Here is a 23,367-nt window from a genome sequence, read left to right on the forward strand (position 1 = left end):
CTCCCACTATGAAGTCGGAGTTTTACATGGCTTTTGAAGAAATGGAAAAGTCTCAACCGGTCAAGGAACCGTCTACTCTTCCACTTTCTTCCATGTACTCAGGTCAACTGGATAAAATAACGTCAGAGGTTTTAGGCGAGGGCAATAAAGCTGCTGCATTAAAACCTGGTCATTTTCCATGGTTAAAAAGTCGGTCTCGTGCATACAAGACTCACACAACCGACCCATGGATTGGTTACCCCAGCCTAGACACTGATGCCGAGGCTGTGGACGCCAAAGCCAAAACTTTCAACTCCGTGTCTATCCCCGGCACTCAGTTAAAGCAGTTAGGGGAGATGCACGCAGAAAGTATTCGTGCATGTTCCGTCATGGATTGGTTTCTAGCCGTAGCAACATCTGAACTACAGCAAGAAACCCCGGAGATGCCTAAGGTTCTCAGGCTATTGCGCATTGCAATGAAAGGCCTCTACCATGTCTCCGAATCTTCAGCGAGAGGACGGGCAGCACTTATTTTGATGGAGAGGGATGCCTTCCTGAAACGAGAGTCTATCTCGTTAACACAGGAACTGAAACAGGAAGCTAGAGGCTCCTCGTTTTCCACTTCCTCACTGTTTGCTGGTAATTTGACTTCCCTGGCCCAGCGGGCCAGCGAAGCAAAGCGGAGAGAACGGTTAATGTGGGAGTCACCACGAACAACCTCCACTCCAGCAAGCCCAAAGGATAACCGTACAAGTACTAATACGGTGCCTGCAAACAGAAATTTCCAAGGCAACAGGAGTAAATCTGGACAGTCTAGCAGAGGACGTCCACGTGGTAAACTGCGTAGTCAACGGGGTAGAGGCAAGCCTGGTCCCGGCAAGCCCTTCTTTAGCAAGAGCAGTTTTAAAGAATCGGGCTCTGACTCGCAGCAGCACTTCTGACTCTCCACTTGGCAATTCGAGTACACAGCACTCCCGTTTAGGCTAGCCACTGCTCCCTGGGTGTTCACCCGGGTGGTAGCGGCACCAGTAGCCTGGTTACACCGACGGGCCACCCTTTTGCATCCCTATCTCGACTATTGGTTGATACGGGATGCACAAAGGGAGGTATTATTCGAACGGATTCAACAAATATTGTTATTAATCCTTTCTCTGGGTTTTATCCCCAGTTACAAGTCAGCTCTCATCCCAAGTCAAGATACAGTATTCGTGGGAATGAGATTAATTACACAAAAGGGAGTAGCTTGCCCTATCCAAGAACGGATAGACAAGTTACTCTCAGTCATTCAGAACCTATGGCCACTGAGACAGATAACAGCGAAACATTTTCTGTCTCTCCTGGGCTTAATGGTTTCCTTGATCGATATAGTGCAATGGGCCAGACTCGGATCAGGCCAATTCAGTTGTATCTTCTCGCCCATTGGCGATCCAGAGCAACCTTCTAAAAGGCAAGTCCATTTTGTACAGTCACACGGATCTGTCCCTGTACATGGATGCGTCACAAGAGGGCTTGGGAGGTCACCTAGACAGTCAGATGACAGCAGGTGTCTGGAACCCCTAAGACAGCTCTCACCACATCAATTGGCTAGAGCTAAAGGCTGTTTTTTTCCTAGCTCTGCAAGACTTTGAGCTGCTAGTGACAGGGCGCAGTGTTCTAGTCCACTCGGACAATACCACCGTAATGGCGTACATAAACAAGCTAGGAGGAACCAGGTCTCCAACACTATGTTACCTCTTATGGGAACTGATGTTGCGGTGCATAGACCGAATGATTCTTCTGTCAGCACGCCATGTGCCAGGGAAACTGAACAGCATTACAGACGCTCTATCGCGTCGCAAGAGAGTTCTTTCTACAGGGTGGGCAATTCCTGTCAAGATTGCTCACCGTCTGTTTCTGCATTGGGGAGAACTGACTGTAGATCTGTTCACCACCTTACATGAACAGAAAACTGCCTCTCTTTGTGTCTCCGATTCCAGATCCGAGAGCAATGGCAACAGACGCTCTGCCAATGTCTTGGAAAGGACTGAGCGCGTACGCATTTCCCCCCTTTGCACTTCTTCCAATTGTACTGAGGAAAATCCAAGAGGAGAGTTCCTCAGTCATTCTTGTAGTGCCTCTGTGGCCAAACCGAGGTTGGTTCCCAGTATTGCTATTCCTTCTGGTAGACTTTCCAGTAGCTCTCCCAGATCAAGAAAACCTATCGCAGGGAAGTGGCATTGTTCACCCCAACCCGAGCTTGTTCCACCTTCACGCGTTCAGATTATCGAACGATCCCTCCGTTCACAGGGATTTTTTCTGAACAAGCTGCCTCAGTCGTTGCCAGAACACAAAGACAGCACCCTCCATTCCTATGGAGAAAAGTGGAAAAGATTCTCTGATTGGTGTCGTAGAGGGCAGAAGGATCCTCTCGATCCATCTCCCCAGACAGTAGCAGTTTTTCTCTTCTTTTTTTTTTCTGTTTGAGGAGAAGAGGTATGCAATTAAGACTATTATGGTGTATCGCACGACGATAGCCAATATAGTCAGAAGCATCGGGGGACCAGAGTTTGGTCAGAATAAGATATTTTCTTATTCAACACCCTCCTAAACAAACGCCACTACCTCAGTGGAGTTTATTCTTAGTTCTTAGAGCACTGAGAGAGCCCCCTTTGAACCACTTCATCCCATCTCTGACCCAGATGGCTGGTAGAAACTGTCAAGTGGGCTTACAAGTAAGTTCCAGCTCTGCTTGTAAGTTAGAGAGAGTCACTGCACCTGAAGTCAGGGCTCTCTCGGCATCATGGGCTTTGTTCTCAGGGGTACTGGTAGCACAGATTCTACAGACAGGAACCTGGCGCTCCCCAAACTCCTTTATAAGTTTTATATCAGGGATATGACACAGGAAGCTAGCAAGCTTCAGTCTAAGTGTCGGGCAGTCGGTAGTTGTAAATCAAAGATTTTCAACTAGAAATTAATAGGATACGGTGGTAGACTCCCACCTCCTTTCAGTCTGACACATTCGGGTTTTTACCCATCAGTATTTTGCCAACAGGTAAGTATCATAGTCGAACAGAATTGAAGTTTCTACCGAAACTAATTTCTGTGAGACATGATACTTACCTGTTGAGCTCCCTCCCACCTTCCCCACAGTCTCCTTGTGAAATTTTTGTCCTCTTTGGAGCGATAAAAGACACAAGTACGCATGCGCGAACTGCCACTTAGGCGGGAGACTAAGCTAACCAAATATGGAGCCAGGTATGGTGGAGGGGGCGGGGCCAAAAATTTCTTGGCATGGATTGGAGGAATTAATGCGGGTTACCCATCAGTATTTTGCCAACAGGTAAGTATCATGTCTCACAGAAATTAGTTTCGGTAGAAACTTCAATTCTGTTGATTCAGATTATTCTGACAGTTTCATGTCAAAATTTTTTTTTTAAAAGGGTTTGTACTGATGCATGGGACCCGGGATACATGAACAGTTACAAAAATATAGAATGAACAAGGCGTCCGTTTACAAAACTTAAAATTATTAAAAATACTATATTTGGACATATTTGTGGATATATTATGCTGGTCTGGCATTGTAAGGCAAAGAGTTATTTTAAATTTCATAGCGTCTTTCCAAACTACATCATAAGCCCCCCCCCCCCCATTCAATAACTAGTCCTTGCCATCTTAATAACTTTCACCTTTCATGAAGTTATATGCAAGTTACAACTTGGTTAAATACAATGAGAAACTAAAACATCTGTTTTCAATCATATAGTTACAAAAGCAATCAATACGTAGTCAAATAAATGAACGGGGAGGTTGTTATATATGTAAACAAACAGGTGTGATATTATCTAGGATAGTGGTAAAAAGTTCCTATTGCAATCACATTATGTAGATGGGAAAATAGTTTATCACTTATCTTCACCTATTTTCCAGACATATTTTCAAAGTTACTGAAATATTTCTATTCCAGTTTTTTCCCTCAGTGAATAGGATCATACAAATTACTACTGTGTTATTTCTACAGCCTCCATTGCAGTAATGACTCCAGATGTGATAACAGACAGTTGCTGATATATACTAGAACAGCTTTGTGATATGAAACAATAAAAAGACCAAAGCTATGTGATATACATATGTATGACTGAGACAATATAACATATTTATATAATACAGGATAGTAACTATGATATATGACAAGTAGTAGACATGTGATATAAGACAAAACTGGTATGATATATGGTAACATATGTGTGATATGAGACAAAACTGGAATGATATATGGTAACATATGTGTGATATGAGACAAAACTGGAATGATATATGGTAACAGATGTGTGATATGAGACAAAACTGGTATGATATATTATAGCATATGTAACAGACGTGTGATATGAGACAAAACTGGTATGATTATGGTAACAGACATGTGATATGAAACAAAACTGGAATGATATATGGTAACAGACATGTGATATGAGACAAAACTGGAATGATATATGGTAACAGACATGTGATATAAGACAAAACTGGAATGATATATGGTAACATGTGTGATATAAGACAAAACTGGAATGATATATGGTAACAGACGTGTGATATGAGACAAAACTGGAATGATATATGGTAACAGACATGTGATATAAGACAAAACTGATATGATATATTGTAACAGACATGTGATATGAGACAGAATTGGTATGATATATTGTAACAGACGTGTGATATGAGACAGAATTGGTATGATATATGGTAACAGACATGTGATATAAGACAAAAATGGTATAGTTGTGGTATAGAACATTAGCTTTTTTGATCTATCACAAAGAATGTAGGCATCTAACACAGGTAAATCGGCTTTGTGATATCTGACAATAACTTTGAAGACCTGTAGGATATAACAACAGAACTGTGACATATAATATGTCCATGTGATATAGAGCAATAGCTTGGTGATATAGAGCAATAGCGTGGTGATATAGAGCAATAGCTTGGTGATATAGAGCAATAGCTTGGTGATATAGAGCAATAGCTTGGTGATATAGAGCAATAGCTTGGTGATATAGAGGAATATGTGTATGATATATAGGGCAACACAAGTAGTTTATCAATTATTTCCCAGTGCTGTAGGGTGATACACTTCTAATATTAACATTTCTTTCAGTGATAAATATATGTATCTCAGTTTTATACATATGTATAGACATGTGTTGATATATTATTGTTTTGTGCCAGTCATTCTCTACTTCATCTGTATTGGGAGAGTGATTTTAGTGTTCTCATTGGATTCCAACTCAAGGTGTAAATAACGAATCATTTTCTTTTCAGCAATATCAACGTCATAAACTTGAAAGACATTAAAAGTAGCTTTTCACAAAGTCTCATCCTACCCTAGGGCAGAATCTTGGTGATGGTGTTCTATTGATTTTTACAGTGACTTGGCAATTTTAGTAAAATGAAGGAGTTAAAAATACATGGTTCTTGAAGACTGTTTGAAAATTGTTTAGTGAACACTTATTTTTTGTCAATTAATTCTGTTCAGTTATAGAACTATAACCATACTGATAGCGTGACGTAAAGGAGCATCGGTTTGTGTTATTTCTATAAAAAAAAATTACGAGACCAGCTGTAGTATTTAGTACATACCAATAGTATGTTTGGGTACAATCTATTGAAGCTTGATGAGAACATGAGGAGTTGGTTTTTCATGAAAAATCCCACGGAAAAAATTTTCCTATGCTAAAAACACTCCCATGGAAAGAAACATTCCCATGGAAAAAAAATACTCCCATGGAAAAAATATATTCCTAGGAAAAAAAATATGCCCATGAAAGAAACCTCAAAATGTTAATTTTTTTCCTGATGTCCTCATTAAGCTTCAGTAACATTTCTTTGTTATTGATGGTATACACAATAGATATAGGAAATAACCAAACTATAATCTACAAAAGAAAGATGAACAAATAAGATTCTCAGAAAATAAGTTTTGATTGTGATTGGATTGATTGTTTTGAATACTCTGTTCACAGATTCCCGATCAGAGCCATCACTTCTACTTATCTTAAAATGGGGTGGTGAACTAACACCTGCCGGAAGAGTACAAGCTGAAGAACTGGGAAGAGCCTTCCGGTGTATTTATCCTGGAGGACAAGGTAAGGATTCATCAAATCAATGAACACAGGACAGAAGTCAGTATCATGTGAGATAAAAGTTGAAACTTCTGAGTAGAAAAGTTATGAATTTGACAAGGATTTGTCATAATGGTGTATTTTACTATATTGAGGAGATGAATATAATTCAAAGGAGATTGAAATATTAGGTTGTTGGTAGAAGACAGATACACCTAGCACATAAACAAACTCTTTTCACTTTGTTTAGATATTGACTACAGATATATTCTGTGTATATTATTGTGTCACACAAACGCATAGTGGCAACTAATTTTTAATGTACCATCTCGTGTTATGTTTTTTAGGTGAATATGCAGGATTTCCAGGTTGTGGTTTACTGCGTCTACACAGTACATACAGACATGATTTAAAAATCTATGCCTCAGATGAAGGTAGAGTCCAGATGACAGCAGCTGCATTTACTAAGGTAAGATGACCAATATCTAAGGTACCTTTATGATGTACAAAAAGTAAACAGTTATGCATTTACTAACTATCTTGTGATTGGTTCAAATCTGATCAGTGCACACTATTTGTGATATCATTTTCGAATGGTACACAATCTCTATGATGTAATAGAAATAGCTACACTATCTATATCATAGAAACAAGTATAAACTATTTGTGATGTCATTATGAATAGTACACAATGTTTATGATGTCATAGCAGTGAGTGCACTATATTCATGATGTCACTGGGAATGAATGCAAAATATTTGTGATGTCACAATGAGTAGAAAATTATAAAATGTTAATTTTTAGTCCAAGGATAACAATATTTGTTTTCCATTCTTGACAATCAGGGTATGTTAGCATTGGAAGGAGAACTGACTCCTATCCTGGTACAAATGGTGAAGAGTGCACACACCAATGGATTGTTAGACTTTGACAAGGATTCACTATCAGTCCAAGCAAAGTAAGTATTAAAACACTTCATCTGTATGGTAGTTTGTTATATATGTAAACAAATTTCTTTTTAATAGAAAACTTGCTTAGGTTTTCAAAACTGAAGATAAATGTCTATTTTGTATAATTTGACGTATCCTGGCACTTTGTCAATATTCAATATTCATGATGTCATAAAGTGGTGCACAATATTCATGATGTCATAGAGTAGTGCACAATATTCATGATGTCATAGAGTGGTGCACAATATTCATGATGTCATAGTAGAAATGTCATAAATCTTCTTTGAGATTTAGAATGCTGACAATGCCCAGATAGACAGTAAAGCAATTCTGTAACCAATGGTTATGTATTGTGTTGTTGACAGGGTAAAACAGAAGTTGTCGGAACTGATGAGGCTAGACAAGGTATTCTCAGAAGGTAGCATGGAAGAGGTAGTCTACATTACTTTATATATTTATTTCATTTTATCAATCAATTAATTCAATCAATCAATCAATCAATCAAAAGAATTTGTATAGTACCAAAATCCAATATGACTTATTTTGGTCCTTCAGTGTGGACTGCCAAATGGTCTCTAGGAATGGGATTTGTGTCTGTGTGTCTGTTGCGATCTGTCTGTCTGTCTGCCTGTCTCTGTCTGTCTGTCTCTGTCTGTCTGTCTGTCTGTCTGTGCTTGAATCTCTGCATACTTCTGACTTCTGAAATTCTATATTATTAGCTGACCACCAAAGGTCTCTGGTTTTAAAAGTGCTGGAAGTCTTTAAATAATGCCTAACAAAACCCTTTCTTATGTATACAAACTATGTAAATGATTGGTAGTGTAATTCTTGACTTTTAAAAATTTCATTATGGAATCGTTTGTTTCAGTGTTTTCTTCCATCAACTACAAAAGTGACATATTTTCCTTCAATCTGCTGTTCTCACTGATAAAAAAAACAACCTTTGTAATCTTTCTTTTTTCTTCAGCTTGCACCAACAGGCAGTAAATCACTGGTGGACTCAATCAGTCTAGTAGGCAACCCAGTGGAGAAATGTGAAAATGTATTTAGGTTGATAAAATATCTTATCCAACAAATAAAGCAGAGAATGGAAGACCCAAAGTACAAAGGTAATGTCTTAATGTCGTGTGTTCAGCTGCAGATTGTGGCTTACCGATGTTTCTTGTTCAGTTTATTGCTTGTTTAGAAACCTGTGTGTGGGCATTGGACAGTATGCATGGAGTTCTGTTATTATTACATGTGTTTATCCAAAACAACAAATTGCCATAAAAAATGAGACTAAGTGATCATGTGCTTTCAGGTAGAATGAATGATCGTGTCCTCATTTGCATATCATTTGCATGCAGGTATGCAATATAATGTTGTCAGTATTGCACTGCAGTGCAAATACCACTAGTATGTGTGCACTCCGGTGCAAGTAATCTCTGGTACATATGTAATAATATATATTCTTGTTATGTTTTCAGATACCATGTTATACCATAATGAAACTTTAGATCTGATGTTGAAACGGTGGGCTAAATTAGACAAAGATTTCCAGATGAAGAATGGTCTCTTTGACATTTCAAAAATTCCTGACATTTATGACTGTATAAAATATGACTGCCTTCACAATGGAGCATTGCACTTAGATAAAACTGAAGAATTATATACATATGCACAGGCACTGGCTGATATTGTTATACCTCAGGTAAGGCAGATACCTAGATTGTTGACCATTGTGTATAGAGGTATAAGGCAGATGACTAGATTATTGACCTATGTGTATAGCGGTATAAGGCAAATAACTAGATTATTGACTGCTTATCTACAGGTATAAGACAGATAACTAGATTATTGACCTGTGTGTATAGGGGTATAAGGCAGACAACTAGATTATTGACCTGTGTGTATAGAGGTATAAGGCAGACAACTAGATTATTGACCTGTGTATATAGAGGTATAAGGCAGACAACTAGATTATTGACCTGTGTGTATAGAGGTATAAGGCAGATAACTAGATTACTGACCTGTGTGTATAGATATCAATATTATTATTGACCCATGACCATATTTTGGCATTGGTAACCTGATTATTCACCTGTGACCATATTTGGTCATCAAGAAATAGTCTCTTGACCATATTTGGTCATTATATTAATCTGATCATTACTCTCAACCATACACTTTTTGTTTATGCTGTCTATACTAAACATCTGATTCTGACATATTTCTTGTTTTCCATACACAGGAATATGGTATTTCAAGCCAAGAGAAGCTAGAAATTGGTGTGGGTATATGTCAACCTTTACTGAGGAAGATACGATCCGATTTACAAAGAAACTTAGAAGATGAAACTGTCCATAGACTAAATCCTAAATACACAAATAATGTACTATCACCAGGACGACATGTCAGAACAAGACTGTACTTTACTAGTGAAAGTCTGATACATTCATTACTCAACTGTCTTAGGCTAGGGGGTCTTTGCAATGTAAGTGTGAAACTAGTGACTATACTTTACTAGTGAAAGTCTGATACATTCATTACTCAACTGTTTGAGGCTAGGGGGTCTTTGCAATGTAAGTGTGAAACTAGTGACTATACTTTACTGGTGAAAGTCTGATACATTCATTATTCTGAGGCTAGGGGGTCTTTGCGATGTAGATATGACCGGCAAAATCTATTGTGAAAGTTTTTACTTAGACAAACTATATTATAGAAGGTATGCATAGAGGGATAGTCAGATAGTCATAAGTGAAGTTTTGTCAGTATTTGCCTTGAATGCAGATTCTGTATTTTAAAAAATAGAATATTTCTACAGCTTGACAACTAAAGAATGATTTTTAGAAATACCAGAGATACAAGGAAATATTCTGTGTAATGTCATTTCCAGTAGCTACCTTCATATTCCTGTGTAACTTTCCATATTTTCACTTCTATTTCTCCAGGAATATGACGAGCAGTGGAAGAGAGCCACTGAGTATCTAGGAGCTGTCAAAGAATTGAATTATATGACACAGATAGTAATTATGTTGTATGAAGATCCTAATAAAGATCCGGATTCAGATGAGAGATTCCATGTAGAGTTACATTTCAGTCCTGGTGCTAAAGGTTATGAGGATGACGACAGTTTCCCAGCTTGCTCCGGATTCAGACCAGGAGCCAGAGATGGAAAGGTAAGGATAACCAAATACAACTCTGGTAATCCAGCCTTCAGTTTACTAAGATAGGCACAAACTAAATCTATTGTTCTCCGATGTGGTAGATTACACAAGTGGGGTAATAACGGTTCCTCTGTGTAATCCGCCTGTGATCAATTGTAGTGTAAACATGTCAAGTCCCAAAAGAGTACACTGCACCAAGTTCACAGAACTCTCAATAAAACTCTGTGATGCCTCCCACTAACGTCCATTCAATAGCTTATCACTGTTGTATCGTGATAATAGTAGTTTATGATAGTAGTTTATTTCAAATGCTAAGGCCTCAGCCTGTTGTATCAACGTGTTGCAACAATAGTTTTACTATACTAGTTTATGTTTTTCTTAGAAAACCGAAGGATCAACTACCAGGGTATGTGTTTGTTTCTCTGCATGTCCACCCATCATCAAATACAGTGGGCACTCACTTAGTTATGCCTCACCAATCTGATTTTGACTAAGTCATGGATGGTATCTGCCATAGATAGATGCATTTTATTTTAACAGACTTCCGTGATACTCCATTGTACTTTTTTTGGTGCGATTACATTCACATAAATAAGTCAGTTGTGTAATCAATCTAACACATGCAGCAATAATGGTCTCAGTTTGTGTCTAGCTTAGTTTGTCAGTAGCTTGCTTTGTGTAGTAACAATTTATCATCCAACTTTTGTCTTTCACCAGGGTATGGATACTGACTCAGACAGCACTATGTCATCAGACTGTGTTAGTGTCAAATCAGCTGATATAGATGACATGTCATCCCAAGAACCAACTACACTATGTGACTTAGCCAGACACAAAGCACGGTTATCGGGTAAGCTAGAAGACCATTCAGGCAATATGTCTAAGCATGGCCTTGGATCTGCTCCCCCATCAACTTGTCGATCTGGTAGGTTTTAGCTAGAGTATCATAGGGAACATAAGCAATAATAAAAGTTAAAAATAAATATGAAATTTTATTAATTTAGATAGATAAAGATTAATTTAATTCTTAGGGTATATACTATTATATTCCAATGTAATGTAGATACTTTTTAGAATTTGTAGATTTAACCTCATTTATAGCTCCAAATTGTAATAAGTATAGTAATAAGTATAGTCAGATAGCATGTGGTAGGACAGTTTTAAGACTAGCTAATAAATATATGTGATATATATATAGTATACGTGATTTAAATCTAAACCTAACACTGAAATATGGAAGCTTAATGAGAACACAGGAGTAGTTTTTGAACCATGTGAGTAAATTTTGGTAAAAAAAACTACTCCCATGATAAAAACTATTTGAAAAAACTACTCCATGGTTAAAAAACTATTCCCATGGTTAAAAAACTATCCCCATGAAATAAAAATGACTGTCATGGTAAAACTATAAAAAAAAAACCTATTCCCATGGTAAAACTTTAAAAAAAACAATACTCCCATGAAATAAAAACTACTCACATAGTTTTAAAAAAACTACTCCTGTGTCCTCATTAAGCTTCTGTACTGAATAAATATAAACATAGAAAAAAACAAAAAAACTAATATGAACATTTACACAAAAGTTAATGTGCATGATACTAAAGCCCCCCTCCCCCCCCCCCCCCCCTCTGTGTAGTGTAAGATATTTATACTAAATTAGACTTTAACTTTAGTGTTAACAGTATTTTGTCCATGGCCATCACCTCTGAGACTACATTCTGTGTTCTTCACCAAGTCTATACACATGCACACACACACACACACACACACACACACACACACACACACACACACAAATATATGTGCATGCATGCTCACACACGCACACATACACATGCATATGATGATACATACATACATACATACATACATACATACATACATACATACATACATACATACATACACACACACACACATACATACATACATACATACATACATACATACATACATACATACATACACATGTAACAAACACAGACGCACACAACACAACACGACACAGGCCTTGGTGCCATATTTTTCGAAAACCAAGATAACTTGTGTCTTGTGTATTGTTTGTTTCTAGTTTACTTGTCATTATAGTAGTGTATGTACATGTGTATGTACATGGTATTGTTTGTTGTACCTGTTATTTTCTACTATGTTGTTGACAGTGTGCACTCTTACAACCAGACCTCTTTGTTAGGAGTCAAAATGATAACAACTGGTAGGGGATAGGGACCATCAAAGGAAACATTGATAGTGCTTTGGGATAATCACACAATGTCGCACATGCTCAACAAATGAACATCGTTCATTTAGGTCAAACCCCCCCCCTCCCCTAAATGAACGCTCACAAGTGCGACATCAAACGTTTATATTATGATGTAAACTATAATGAAAGTACTAAACATACCCTTGTTTCTTGTGTGTTGCCAGATTGAAGAAAATTTTGAAAAAAATTTACTGTTATATAGTTAAATGTGAAGAAAACAGGAATTGTGTACTGATAATGTGTTATTTTGGTCCCCGAGATGTGATGAAATTGACATGTGTTTGTTTATTTGTTATACATACTGTCAACCTAGATGTTTTCGCCACAATAAGATTTTTGCAATTTTTACATGTTTCAACTAGTTCTCTCAAAAACTATTTTTTTTATTAATTACTAAGACTGGTGCACTTTATCTTCGTGTTTCTGGTTTCCAGCAAAATAAGCGAAAACAAGTATTTAATGAAAATTTCCAGGTTTACAGTATGTGATCTGTGGTATAAATACCCATTTTGCAGTTTGAGTACTGTAACTTGGCTTTTGTGGTGTGATATTTTGCAATCTGACCACAAAAAATTCACTTGCATCTGCATGTTTTACATGTAATAATGTGATCTATGCATGTCAAACTCTCTCTTTCTTTATTCTGTGTCTTCCCTTGCTAATCCCTATGGTAAGATTCTGCTTTGACCTTTCACACTGACTTGGTATGAACTTTCACCCTGACTTGCTGCTTTTGATCGCTAACAGGTTCCCAGGGCAGTTTATTCAGCAAGGAGCTCTTATTTAATGTCTGTAGTAGTAGTCTTCCTGACCTCAAGGCATCGGCAGGTGTAGAAAGAAATTACTCCTATGGAGTTTTGCCTGGTAAGCTAGACTAGATAGTTATGTATAACATAGAACTAAAACATAGTTAGTATGTACTATAAGAATAAGACAATAGCTGTGTGCCATATTATAAAGTCTCAAATACAATCATGTGGCACATTAAGTTAACCAATCACATGAACTTTCAGAATTAGGTTGTATGAGTCACATGAACTCTCATGGTTATAAGTCATGTATTATGTGCCACATGAATTATCATTGATCATGTACCTCATGAAATGTCAGGAATAATGTGCCACATGAACTGTCATGGATTATGTGCCACATGAATTATCACTGCTCATGTACCACATGAAATGTCAGGAATTATGTGGCACATGAATTATCATTGCTCATGTGGCACATGAAGTGTCAGGAATTATGTGCCACATGAATTATTCCTGTCCATGTGGCACATGAATTATCACTGCTCATGTGCCACATGAAATGTCAGGAATTATGTGGCACATGAATTATTCATGTTCATGTGGCACATGAATTATCACTGCTCATGTGCCACATGAAATGTCAGGAATTATGTGCCACATGAATTATACCTGCTTATGTGGCACATGAATTATCACTGCTCATGTGCCACATGAAGTGTCATAAAGTACATGTCTCGTGAACTAAATTTGTATGACCTGAACTGAAAGTGTAATAATGTGTCAGTCACATGAGCTTTTTAATGGGCAACATGAACTCTGATCATGTGTCACAAAACCAACAACAGCAATCAGTTCATGTGCCATGTGATGGGATAAACAATGTGTCACATGAATTGCTAATACAGTACATGTAATTAGGTGCTACATATGTTTCTATGAACAATAGTCATGTGCCATATGATGTCAACTTTTACATAAACACAAACATTTTATTAGAGTCACATGAGTCATACATTGAGAATTATGAGCAACATAAACCTTTAACCATGTTTCATGTACTATGTGATAATTTACAGGTTTGTACACCAAAGATATAATAAATTAATAGATTCCTTCAACAAAATATAATGGTTTTTTTAAGAACATTTTTTTTTATCAATATTTTTATATACTAGTATATGCTTCAAGATAGTGCCTTTGATTTTAGGGATTTATATAACAATCATGATCAAATACAATTTATAAATGTACATGCTGGGAGAGCTTCTATATATTTCTGTGCTATGGCTGGCTCTAACTGTCTTCTCTCATAACATGCTGCTTCTGTTTCTGCCTTCTATGACATAACTTTGCTCATCAGCTAAAATGGTAGTGTAGTACTAGTATTATGGTGATGTGGGTAATTTCAACTCTTGACCCTTGAACCCTGAACCCTAGCAAACTTACCTTATATAGGAGCAGTGTGTCCTCTAAAGCCAATGTGATGTGCACAATTTCTAGTGATGCACCAAAATTTGGTGTCCTTCATCTCTTACTATCGGTATGTGGTGACTCACAGGAAATGCCAGTTTTTAACCTTATGACCCACAACAACAAAATTAGTCTATCATTAGAGGGCACACTGCAGAGGAGATGAATAACAAACAAACACAAGAGTGGCTTTGCAGGAATTCATTAGGTATCCCCATTATTAGACTACTTAGGATTTCAGACTCTATGTGAAGTAGCCTGTTTACTGTGCTATTGTGTTACATTGATAGCTGTTGGCATACCTCCCAGCCCTCGACAAGATTCACAAGTTTTGAACCCATTCTGTTTGTTTTATCATTTAAACTTCATATAAATTTATTATCTGGGTTCAAAGTTGAAATTACCCTTACTCGATTATAAATACAATCAAAATCAGTTAACCTGAAACAAAAACATTGTCTGGCTCAACAAAAATCTTACTTTTAAACACTGCTACATTTTATTGTCTGCCTCAAAAGTAAAGTGCTACATTGTATCATCTAGCTCAACATAAATCTTAGCAACAGAAATATTTGTTGAGCCAGACAATAAATTGTTAGTCTAGTTCCTATATGATGTGTTATGATTACTACAATCATCTCCACTAACATATAGGGAAAGTCGTTATTCTAGCACAGAAATCTGTGCTACCGCCACTGGGTGAAGGGTAAATGACGTACGTCAGTAGTAATCCATCACACATTGACAGGCAGTTACAATTGATTAGATTCTTCAGACAATTACTCATTAACTGAACTCCACCTCTTCAGTCTGAAACTAAAATCACATGGGGACGTGATCTTGTCATCATGTTTATATGAACCACAGTCGGGGGGGGGGGGGGGGTTAGCACATATTTCTGTGTTAGAATAACGACTTTCCCTATACATGAGTGGAGATGATGATAGTAATCGTAACACGTCGTATAGGAATGAGACTAGTAAAGTGTAGCAGCACTATCATATTAGTAAGATTATTGTTGAAACAGACGATAGAATGTAGCACAGCACAGACGATGTTTTGTTTCAGATCTCTTGATTTTCATTGTCAATGTCTTAGTGTCTAGAGTGTTATATACGTATAACAAAATAGAATTGTATCTTCTATACTTTCTACAGATATATGTCTACAGGTTCCTGGTGAGCATTTTCTCTCTCCGTCACATCAATACTTGTTTCATTTTTAGGTGGCTTTACTAACCATTGCAAATACACTACATGCTCATTGGTTTACATTCAAATTAACACCAGGTGTTGGGCTATGTTGTTCATTTCACTACACACTCCCACATTCATTTTTTTACCCTACCCCAAGTCTGCCGTCATATCAGTGCTTTGCTTAATGACATACACTTTAGAAAGAATTTTTTTTTTTTTTTTTTTTTTTTTTTTGGGGGGGGGAGGTGGGAGGGGAAGCAAAACTGTAATGCTGTAGATTTCTTAGAATCCTTTTATGAAAAAGCTTTTCTTGTTTGTGTTTTCATTGACTTTACTAAATATAGAATGTTACAACTTCTATACTACGTTTTGATCCACCAATTGATCTTGTACAAAAAAACTATGTTTGTAAACAAAGCCATGTGCTATATGTATACATGTTATTCAATGGGCAATTGTTTGGTTTCATGATATTTATGTATTTTCAAACTCCCTTTTATTCCAATATGGCCACTGCCTGAATAACATGAAACCTATAACGATGGACTTCACAGTTCATGTCTGTTTTCTTTCCCGTTGTTAAAACAACCATTCACCTGGTGGGAAATAATGTCATTCACGCCCACATCATCCTTCAAAGTAATTTACTATTCAATTCATATCACAAGATATTAAGACCATGTGAATGTCAAAGCCATTGTGGTGACTACATTATTTATAAATAAATGTATCATTTTTTAATGTGTTTGAAGGTAAATATTACATTTAGTATTCCAATTGTAATGGTCTAACCAAAATCATGAAAGTTTCAGTCACACTTTCACAAAATATCAGATTACCACTACTGTCAACTTCTGTTGAAAATTGATTAAGCTTGGCAGTTACCCTGGGTAAATGATTTTAAAATGTATCATGGGTACTGATTTTATGGGTGTATGGAAAGTAAAAGAGTGTCCACTAATGGTGAATCTTTCAGTATAGGATTAATAGCTACCGTACTACTTTATGGCTCTGATTATGTGAAGAGGTCCCCTAGACTGGTGAAAATCTGATGACTGCAAGGATTTGATTTGCATTATTTACCATATTTCAACAAAAAGTTAATTTCTTCGATCAGAATGCAACTAACTATTAAGATATTTCCAATATTTCTACAGACAGCTTACTTCATTTTGTGAACGAGGTTGTTACCCAACCATGTTTCATATTTAGTTTTGTTCCTTAACTCTGCTATTGTGTATGGGAGATGTTTGTACATGTATTACATCCTGTGTTGTTGTCTTACTGTCTGTAACTATTCCAACTGTTTGGATAGTAAGGTCATGACAAGTCTCTAAGGGTGTAGATTGCATCACCCACCATACACAGTATAAGACAACAAGCAAATGTAAAAGACTAGATATGAAATATGGCTTTTAATGTAAAGTCAATTTAGCATTTCTTCAATACAGATTTCAGTGAATATATAAAACTCCCACCTTATCACCTACCTTTATAGAACCTACCTTACTGAAAGTTTACCATCTCACTGCTACATAGACTGAAAGATCAACCGTTGAGGGCGCTCTTCTAAACCCTTTCCACAAAGTAAGGGCAGGCAGCCCCATGCAACATATTTTACAGTCGAACTGCTACACTGCTACATACAAATAATCAATATTGGCATGCCGATGAAAGTTTATAGTTTGGAACAAATAATATTAAAACAGAACATACATTACGACATCCAAAAAGCTAATATTCCCAAATATGACACATATTTATAGAAATTTCGTTTCAGGTTACTTAAAAGCATTGAATGTTTTGTTAACTAGTCTAAGTGCCAAGCCAATTATTTCAGCAGAATCATGTTCACTTGTATAAAAATGTGTGTTATTTTTTTAATGTCATATTTCTTTTGTCATTGTGCCTCATAATTGTCGCTAGTTTTTTTGTGTTTTCAGTTCCAGTCGTTATTTATGATAGTGTGTAAGATATGACATGTCAGGGCGCCCTCGTGCATCAGCTTTCCTCTCTCACTGAGAGAGTAGGTCGATGGCCAGTTTTCATTAATTTGTGTTTTAAAATTCTTCATTTCAACAACTTTATTTCCATTGTCTGGCAGATTCATGGATCTCACTCAGGTTTTTCTGCCTACTTTTCCAATTTTACAGTCTACTTTTAAAATTAGCTACATCCCTGGTTGCTAACTAATGATTTTCCATTCAACAATAGTAGCCTAGTAACTAATCTGTGTGATGAATTTCACTGAGAACTTATAATTCAGTGGAAATCAACATGTGATGTGTTACTAGGTAATAATCAAACAATGATTTGATAAATGTTGACCCCAGTCATTCTATTTGTCAACAATGATGTTGTACACCAAAAGATCAAAGGGCTAAGGTCACATCGCAAGTCACCCCAATTGGCTATGTTCCGTTTTGATGACTCCACATCTTTCATATCAAATCGGTGCAACCAATTTGATATTGTGATAACTGCACACAACTATGTCAACACTCAAATGATGTATTATACATTCACCATTGATCAAAGTTAATGACTGGAACTAAGACACACCTGAACTTGTCTGATAGTTGAAATGTGTTAGTTGGCAAAGCTCTCATAATCATAAAGTCTGTAACATACATTGTGTCACTCTGCCCTCACAGGCAGTGTAGTTGACCAATGTGTGAGGGCGCCCCATCACGGCGTACCTTACAGACTAACAATCCTAGCAATGCATATGATTTTTTAGCCTAGAGTCAAGTCATGCAGGGATGTTAGTTCATAACCAGTAGAGGGGATGAGCTAAAATCCCCAGACAGACTTGACTCTTGGCTAATTGTTTTCAGTTCATCAGTTACTATGACAACATAAAAACATTGCAATCATGTTGCTTTGGGCAAATGTTAATTTACATGGTGTATCAAGCATAGCAGTGTGTGTGTATATCTCAGGATTCATTCATTGCTTGAAGTCATGGAATTTCAAACTAGTGCAGGAAAGTCATGGCACATTTAGGCAGCTGCTGAAAAATGAATTAGTGATCAGACACAAGTTATTGAAATTTCTCAAGCCAAATGAATGAACTTTTCATCTTGTCATTGATGTATCCCCAAAAACGTCAAAGTGCAAAGGTCATGATCCAAAACCCAACTTCAGTTCAATTTCAGTATGCATTAAAATACTCCTGGAATATGTAATTGGGTGACCAGAAAAGTTTCTTGAAAATGACTTTTTTGAAATGCAATGACTTTAAGTTGTATGAATTTTGATGTCTTTAAAGCCGCGCCTCATCATCAATGAAGCACTCAGCCATCAAAATAACACACACAGCAAAGAAATGAAAGTTACTGACAAATTAAAATAATATTTGTGTACATATTAGGTATGGATTCTTACACCCTGGTGCCATCTATCCGACCTTTGGAGACATTACATAACTCCCTGTCACTACGACAAGTGGACGAATTCCTTGAAAGTCTTATACAGGGACGTAGCCCACAACCAGTGATGACCAGTCCACAGACGTCAAAAGAATTGTTAGTAACGTACACACCTAGGAGGATAACGCCATCACCGTTTACATTACCGCCGAGATCTGAAGAAATGCCGATCTATAGATCAAGTAATCCAGCATCAAATACATCCAGTGCAGTTCACTCTCCAACCGGCAGTATCAATACAGTGGACGAATACTTAAGTAGTTTTGAAGCATCTAGTAATGATCTAGCGTTGTCGTTGGATACACCAATCTTGTCTAGTCAAGATGAAAGTGAGGTGTTCAAATGCCAGTGATGCATTTAAGGCCTAAGTCAGAGGAAAATGTGATCTAGTGTGGCATTTTACTCTTTACATACAGCATGTCTGATGAAGCTACTGACAACATGCAGGCTTTTGTATTAACAGTTTACCCAGATGAAACTACATACCCTTGTATTGCAATGCAGTGGACCCAACCTAACAACCAGTGAACCCCACCTAGCAACCATCAACGACAGACATGAACCACAGTTTAGAAAAAAATGGTGTCAATTAATATCCTGTTTTTCATACTAACTGTACAAGTCTTTGGTTTATTGTAAGTGTATAATTTATACATATAACTAAACCCATCAAATAGGGTGCTAGGCTTGAGAAGGGTAAATTTTCAATTTGCCATACTTTATTAAATGTCAGATTATAAGATACAATAACATGTTATCAGTTTGATTGTATGATTGTATGTAGAAAATGGAGAGAGAGCAATAACTTATACTGCCTACAATTTATGTGCTTCCCTAAACTAAGTTAAAAAGTGAACTCTTCCATGTATAGATAATAATGGGGCATACCATTTGTTGGTTTTACAGGGAGAGAAAGCGTGGTATTATTAGGCATGTAAACAGTATCTTGTTTGTACCATAGAGGTTGGAGAGAGAGAACCAACGTCTATGGTTGTACTTACGTTTTGTACAACTTTAGAAGTTGTACCTTGGGTATACATACAACTTGTAACATAATACAAGTGGATTTTCCTTTCATGCATGTGTTTGGTGACATGCTGGGAAATGATGTCATGGTTGCTATGGTAATAAGCAGACCATTTTATTTATTGATAGTACAGTGTATTTTACTGTCCAAAAAAAGGTTGGCTGCAACAACAAAAACGGTAGAGAGCTTTCACGAATGGTGTGGCACTGGAAGATAATGTTATGAATAAGGTTAGGCTACGTACTACTGCAACAAATGTAATAATATACTTACCTGTAACAGGGAATATATGCCATATTTTGGAAGATTGCTATGTTTTTGAATGAAAATATACAAAATTTATTGTTTATACAGTGTTGCCAACAGAACAGTATTTGAATGTTTTAATAGTTATATACATTTAATATGAGAGTTCTCCGACCAACAACAAGTGACCAAACTTAGGGGCAAATGTAGAACAGTGGCTATTCTTTGTGTATATGGGGGTGGGGGTGGGGGGTGCTTAGCCCTTTTTGTATCCCAATTGATCAAACCAAACTACCCTGACTCCCTAGCAAATCTACAAACATGCTGACTCCCTAGTGAAGTTACAAATATGCTGACTGCCTAGTAAAGTTACAAACATGTATCTTTTTTGTCCACTGTTCTATATTCTAGCCCTAAACTTTGCAAAGGAATTGATGAAAATGTTTAAATTTTGGCAGCGAAAGCTTATTATAAAAAAAGTGAGTTACTGAGATGAGTGTATTTATCATGTTTATGTCAAATAAATTATTGTATTCAAGTTTTTGACAATTTCTTTGAAGTCAAAGATTTTATCAGAAAATAGTAGCGTTGTCTGCTACTTTTTAAAATGCAAGTTGAATATTTTTAGCGCTGCCGTTTCTAACAGGGTATTTAACTGATCATGTAAATATGTGTATGTGTTTTTAAAAGCATTACTGTGAATCGGGTTTATAATTTGAATTGCTTGAAATTTTGATCTGTACTGTGTATAGATATATGAACTGCTTCTTTGAAATGAACTGTAATAGACTTGAATTTCTTTTTACTTTGGATTTCTTTTCATGTAGTATGTGCCTCAAAATTTAAAATTCTTAAAACCTTCGCTGTTACTTTGTAGAAGAAAACTCAAACCCTTTCTCAGTTTTAATCAAGAAAACCAAGAAGTCACCACGCAAATTTTTTAAACAAAGATCGAAATATCCAAATTTAGTCGTTTCCGAATCCAATATGGCAGCTGAATACCGTTATTAACTCATGGAAAGATCATAGATTGTTGATTTCTTTGAAAACAAGAGTGACACCCAAATTTTGTTCATTATTTCAAAAAGATCAGGAACAAGATTTCATCTGGCAAAGTGTGTGGAGAGTTTTGGGGAACATTAATATTCAGGAAATAGGTCCTTGAGGCATATTCTACTGAAAATGTTCCCCAGGTGTTTGTAAATTTGGAATAAACCAATGTCAGAGATGAAGGACTAGAATTGGTGCTGAATATGACATTCCTTTTGTAATGTTATATTTTGATGTGTGTAACTATATCGTAATGTTTTCATCTTTACAACATTGATACAATGTTATTGCAATTCTTCAATTTTACATTGTGTGTTTTCAACTCTTTACCAAGAATGGTTGTTGCAGTCATTTCTTTACTTAAACCCCAATGTTTGAATCCTTAGTGTTGGATTACTAGTGTGTACAGCTATAGGATCATTCCACTGCCCTGGATCAAATTCATGTATAGCTCTTCCATACAACTGTTTATACACACAAATGTTAAAACCTCATCCAGCATTTTGTTTTAACCCTTGGAACAACTATCAGACATTGACAGACACAGTAACTAACGGGTATTGATTCAAATCAATGTAAAGTACTTTTTGTTACCAATACACTTTGCATAGCTAATCACTACAAATACAGAATACCAATGTACATACTTTGGACAAGAACACTTAGAATTTTGCTACCTAAGAAGCTGTTACACAGGTACTTGTCAGTAAATAAAGATACAGGCATTTGAAATTGAGACCATTGCTAATACTGCCATAACAAGTGTGCTATTGTATATGACTGTAGGATTCCCTGGTAAATGTTGTAGAAAGTGACAAGTATCAACAGCTATATGTGTTTGCAATGATGTTCACATCTCTGCCTGTGTCTGTGTGTCTGTGTGTGTGTGGGGGGGGGGGGGTGTGTCCTGGTACATTTGGTAAAGGCATGCCAAATAGCAACAGATACTATGTATGTATGTATGTATGTATGTGTGTGTGTATGTATGTATGTATGTATGTATGTGTGTGTGTGTGCGTGCATGTATGTATGTATGTATGTATGTATGTATGAATGTATGTATGTATGTATGAATGTATGTATGTATGTATGTATGTATGTATGTATGTATGTATGTATGTATGTATGTATGTATGTATGTATGTATGTATGTATGTGTCTGTGTATGTATGAATTGGCGAGTGGGAGTAACACCATGCAAAAATGGATCATTGGCATTAATAACTTTACAAAGCTTTACGATGTTGTACACAAAGTTCAAAGTTCATCCCAGAGTGTCATTGCAGCTAATGCTTCTCAGCAACATGTGACATGATGTGTATGGGGTCTGTCTTGTTCTCTTTTTGTGTATGACAATTTTATAGGACCACAACGGGTATATATACCTTCAATAGAATTTCCCTGAAGCAGAGACATTATTTGTTTTCTGGCCTTGTTTAAAAAGATTTGCATGACTGCAATGTGTACCTATACATAACTTCAATTGAGTTTTGTTAATAAAGAGAATTATATTGATGTAAATGTTTGTATTTGAAGTTTTTTCTTTATTTCATTCTTGGCACATTCTTCATACTCTGCACGCTATGTTTCATTCATTCAACCTGAAGCAAACAAAAGTGACCGGTATTTCAAGCATTTATTTAGTATACAAATTTCAACCAGCATGTCATACCAGAAAACCAAATCAATACATGACATCATTGGATGCAAAAGATCACATCTAATAATAATCAAGGGGTTTTCATTTCACCATTGCTCA

The 23,367-nt window shown here is 36.6% G+C and overlaps 1 protein-coding gene across 1 annotated transcript in view; it reads left to right on the forward strand.

Moving 5' to 3' along the window:
• Positions 1 to 22,340, forward strand: part of LOC144447269 (inositol hexakisphosphate and diphosphoinositol-pentakisphosphate kinase 2-like) — a 44,356-nt gene extending 22,016 nt beyond the window's left edge. Inside the window, exons 12-21 of the mRNA XM_078137186.1 lie at positions 5,982 to 6,104; positions 6,428 to 6,549; positions 6,926 to 7,038; positions 7,396 to 7,462; positions 7,998 to 8,139; positions 8,497 to 8,720; positions 9,261 to 9,503; positions 9,961 to 10,188; positions 10,894 to 11,101; positions 19,228 to 22,340. Of these exons, the coding sequence (XP_077993312.1) occupies positions 5,982 to 6,104; positions 6,428 to 6,549; positions 6,926 to 7,038; positions 7,396 to 7,462; positions 7,998 to 8,139; positions 8,497 to 8,720; positions 9,261 to 9,503; positions 9,961 to 10,188; positions 10,894 to 11,101; positions 19,228 to 19,637 (1,880 nt within the window). The 3' untranslated portion in view covers positions 19,638 to 22,340. The remainder of the gene's footprint in view (positions 1 to 5,981; positions 6,105 to 6,427; positions 6,550 to 6,925; positions 7,039 to 7,395; positions 7,463 to 7,997; positions 8,140 to 8,496; positions 8,721 to 9,260; positions 9,504 to 9,960; positions 10,189 to 10,893; positions 11,102 to 19,227) is intronic.
• The last annotated feature ends 1,027 nt before the right edge of the window (positions 22,341 to 23,367 follow it).

Source organism: Glandiceps talaboti, chromosome 16 (genome assembly GCF_964340395.1).
Source record: "Glandiceps talaboti chromosome 16, keGlaTala1.1, whole genome shotgun sequence".
NCBI lineage: Eukaryota > Metazoa > Hemichordata > Enteropneusta > Spengelidae > Glandiceps > Glandiceps talaboti.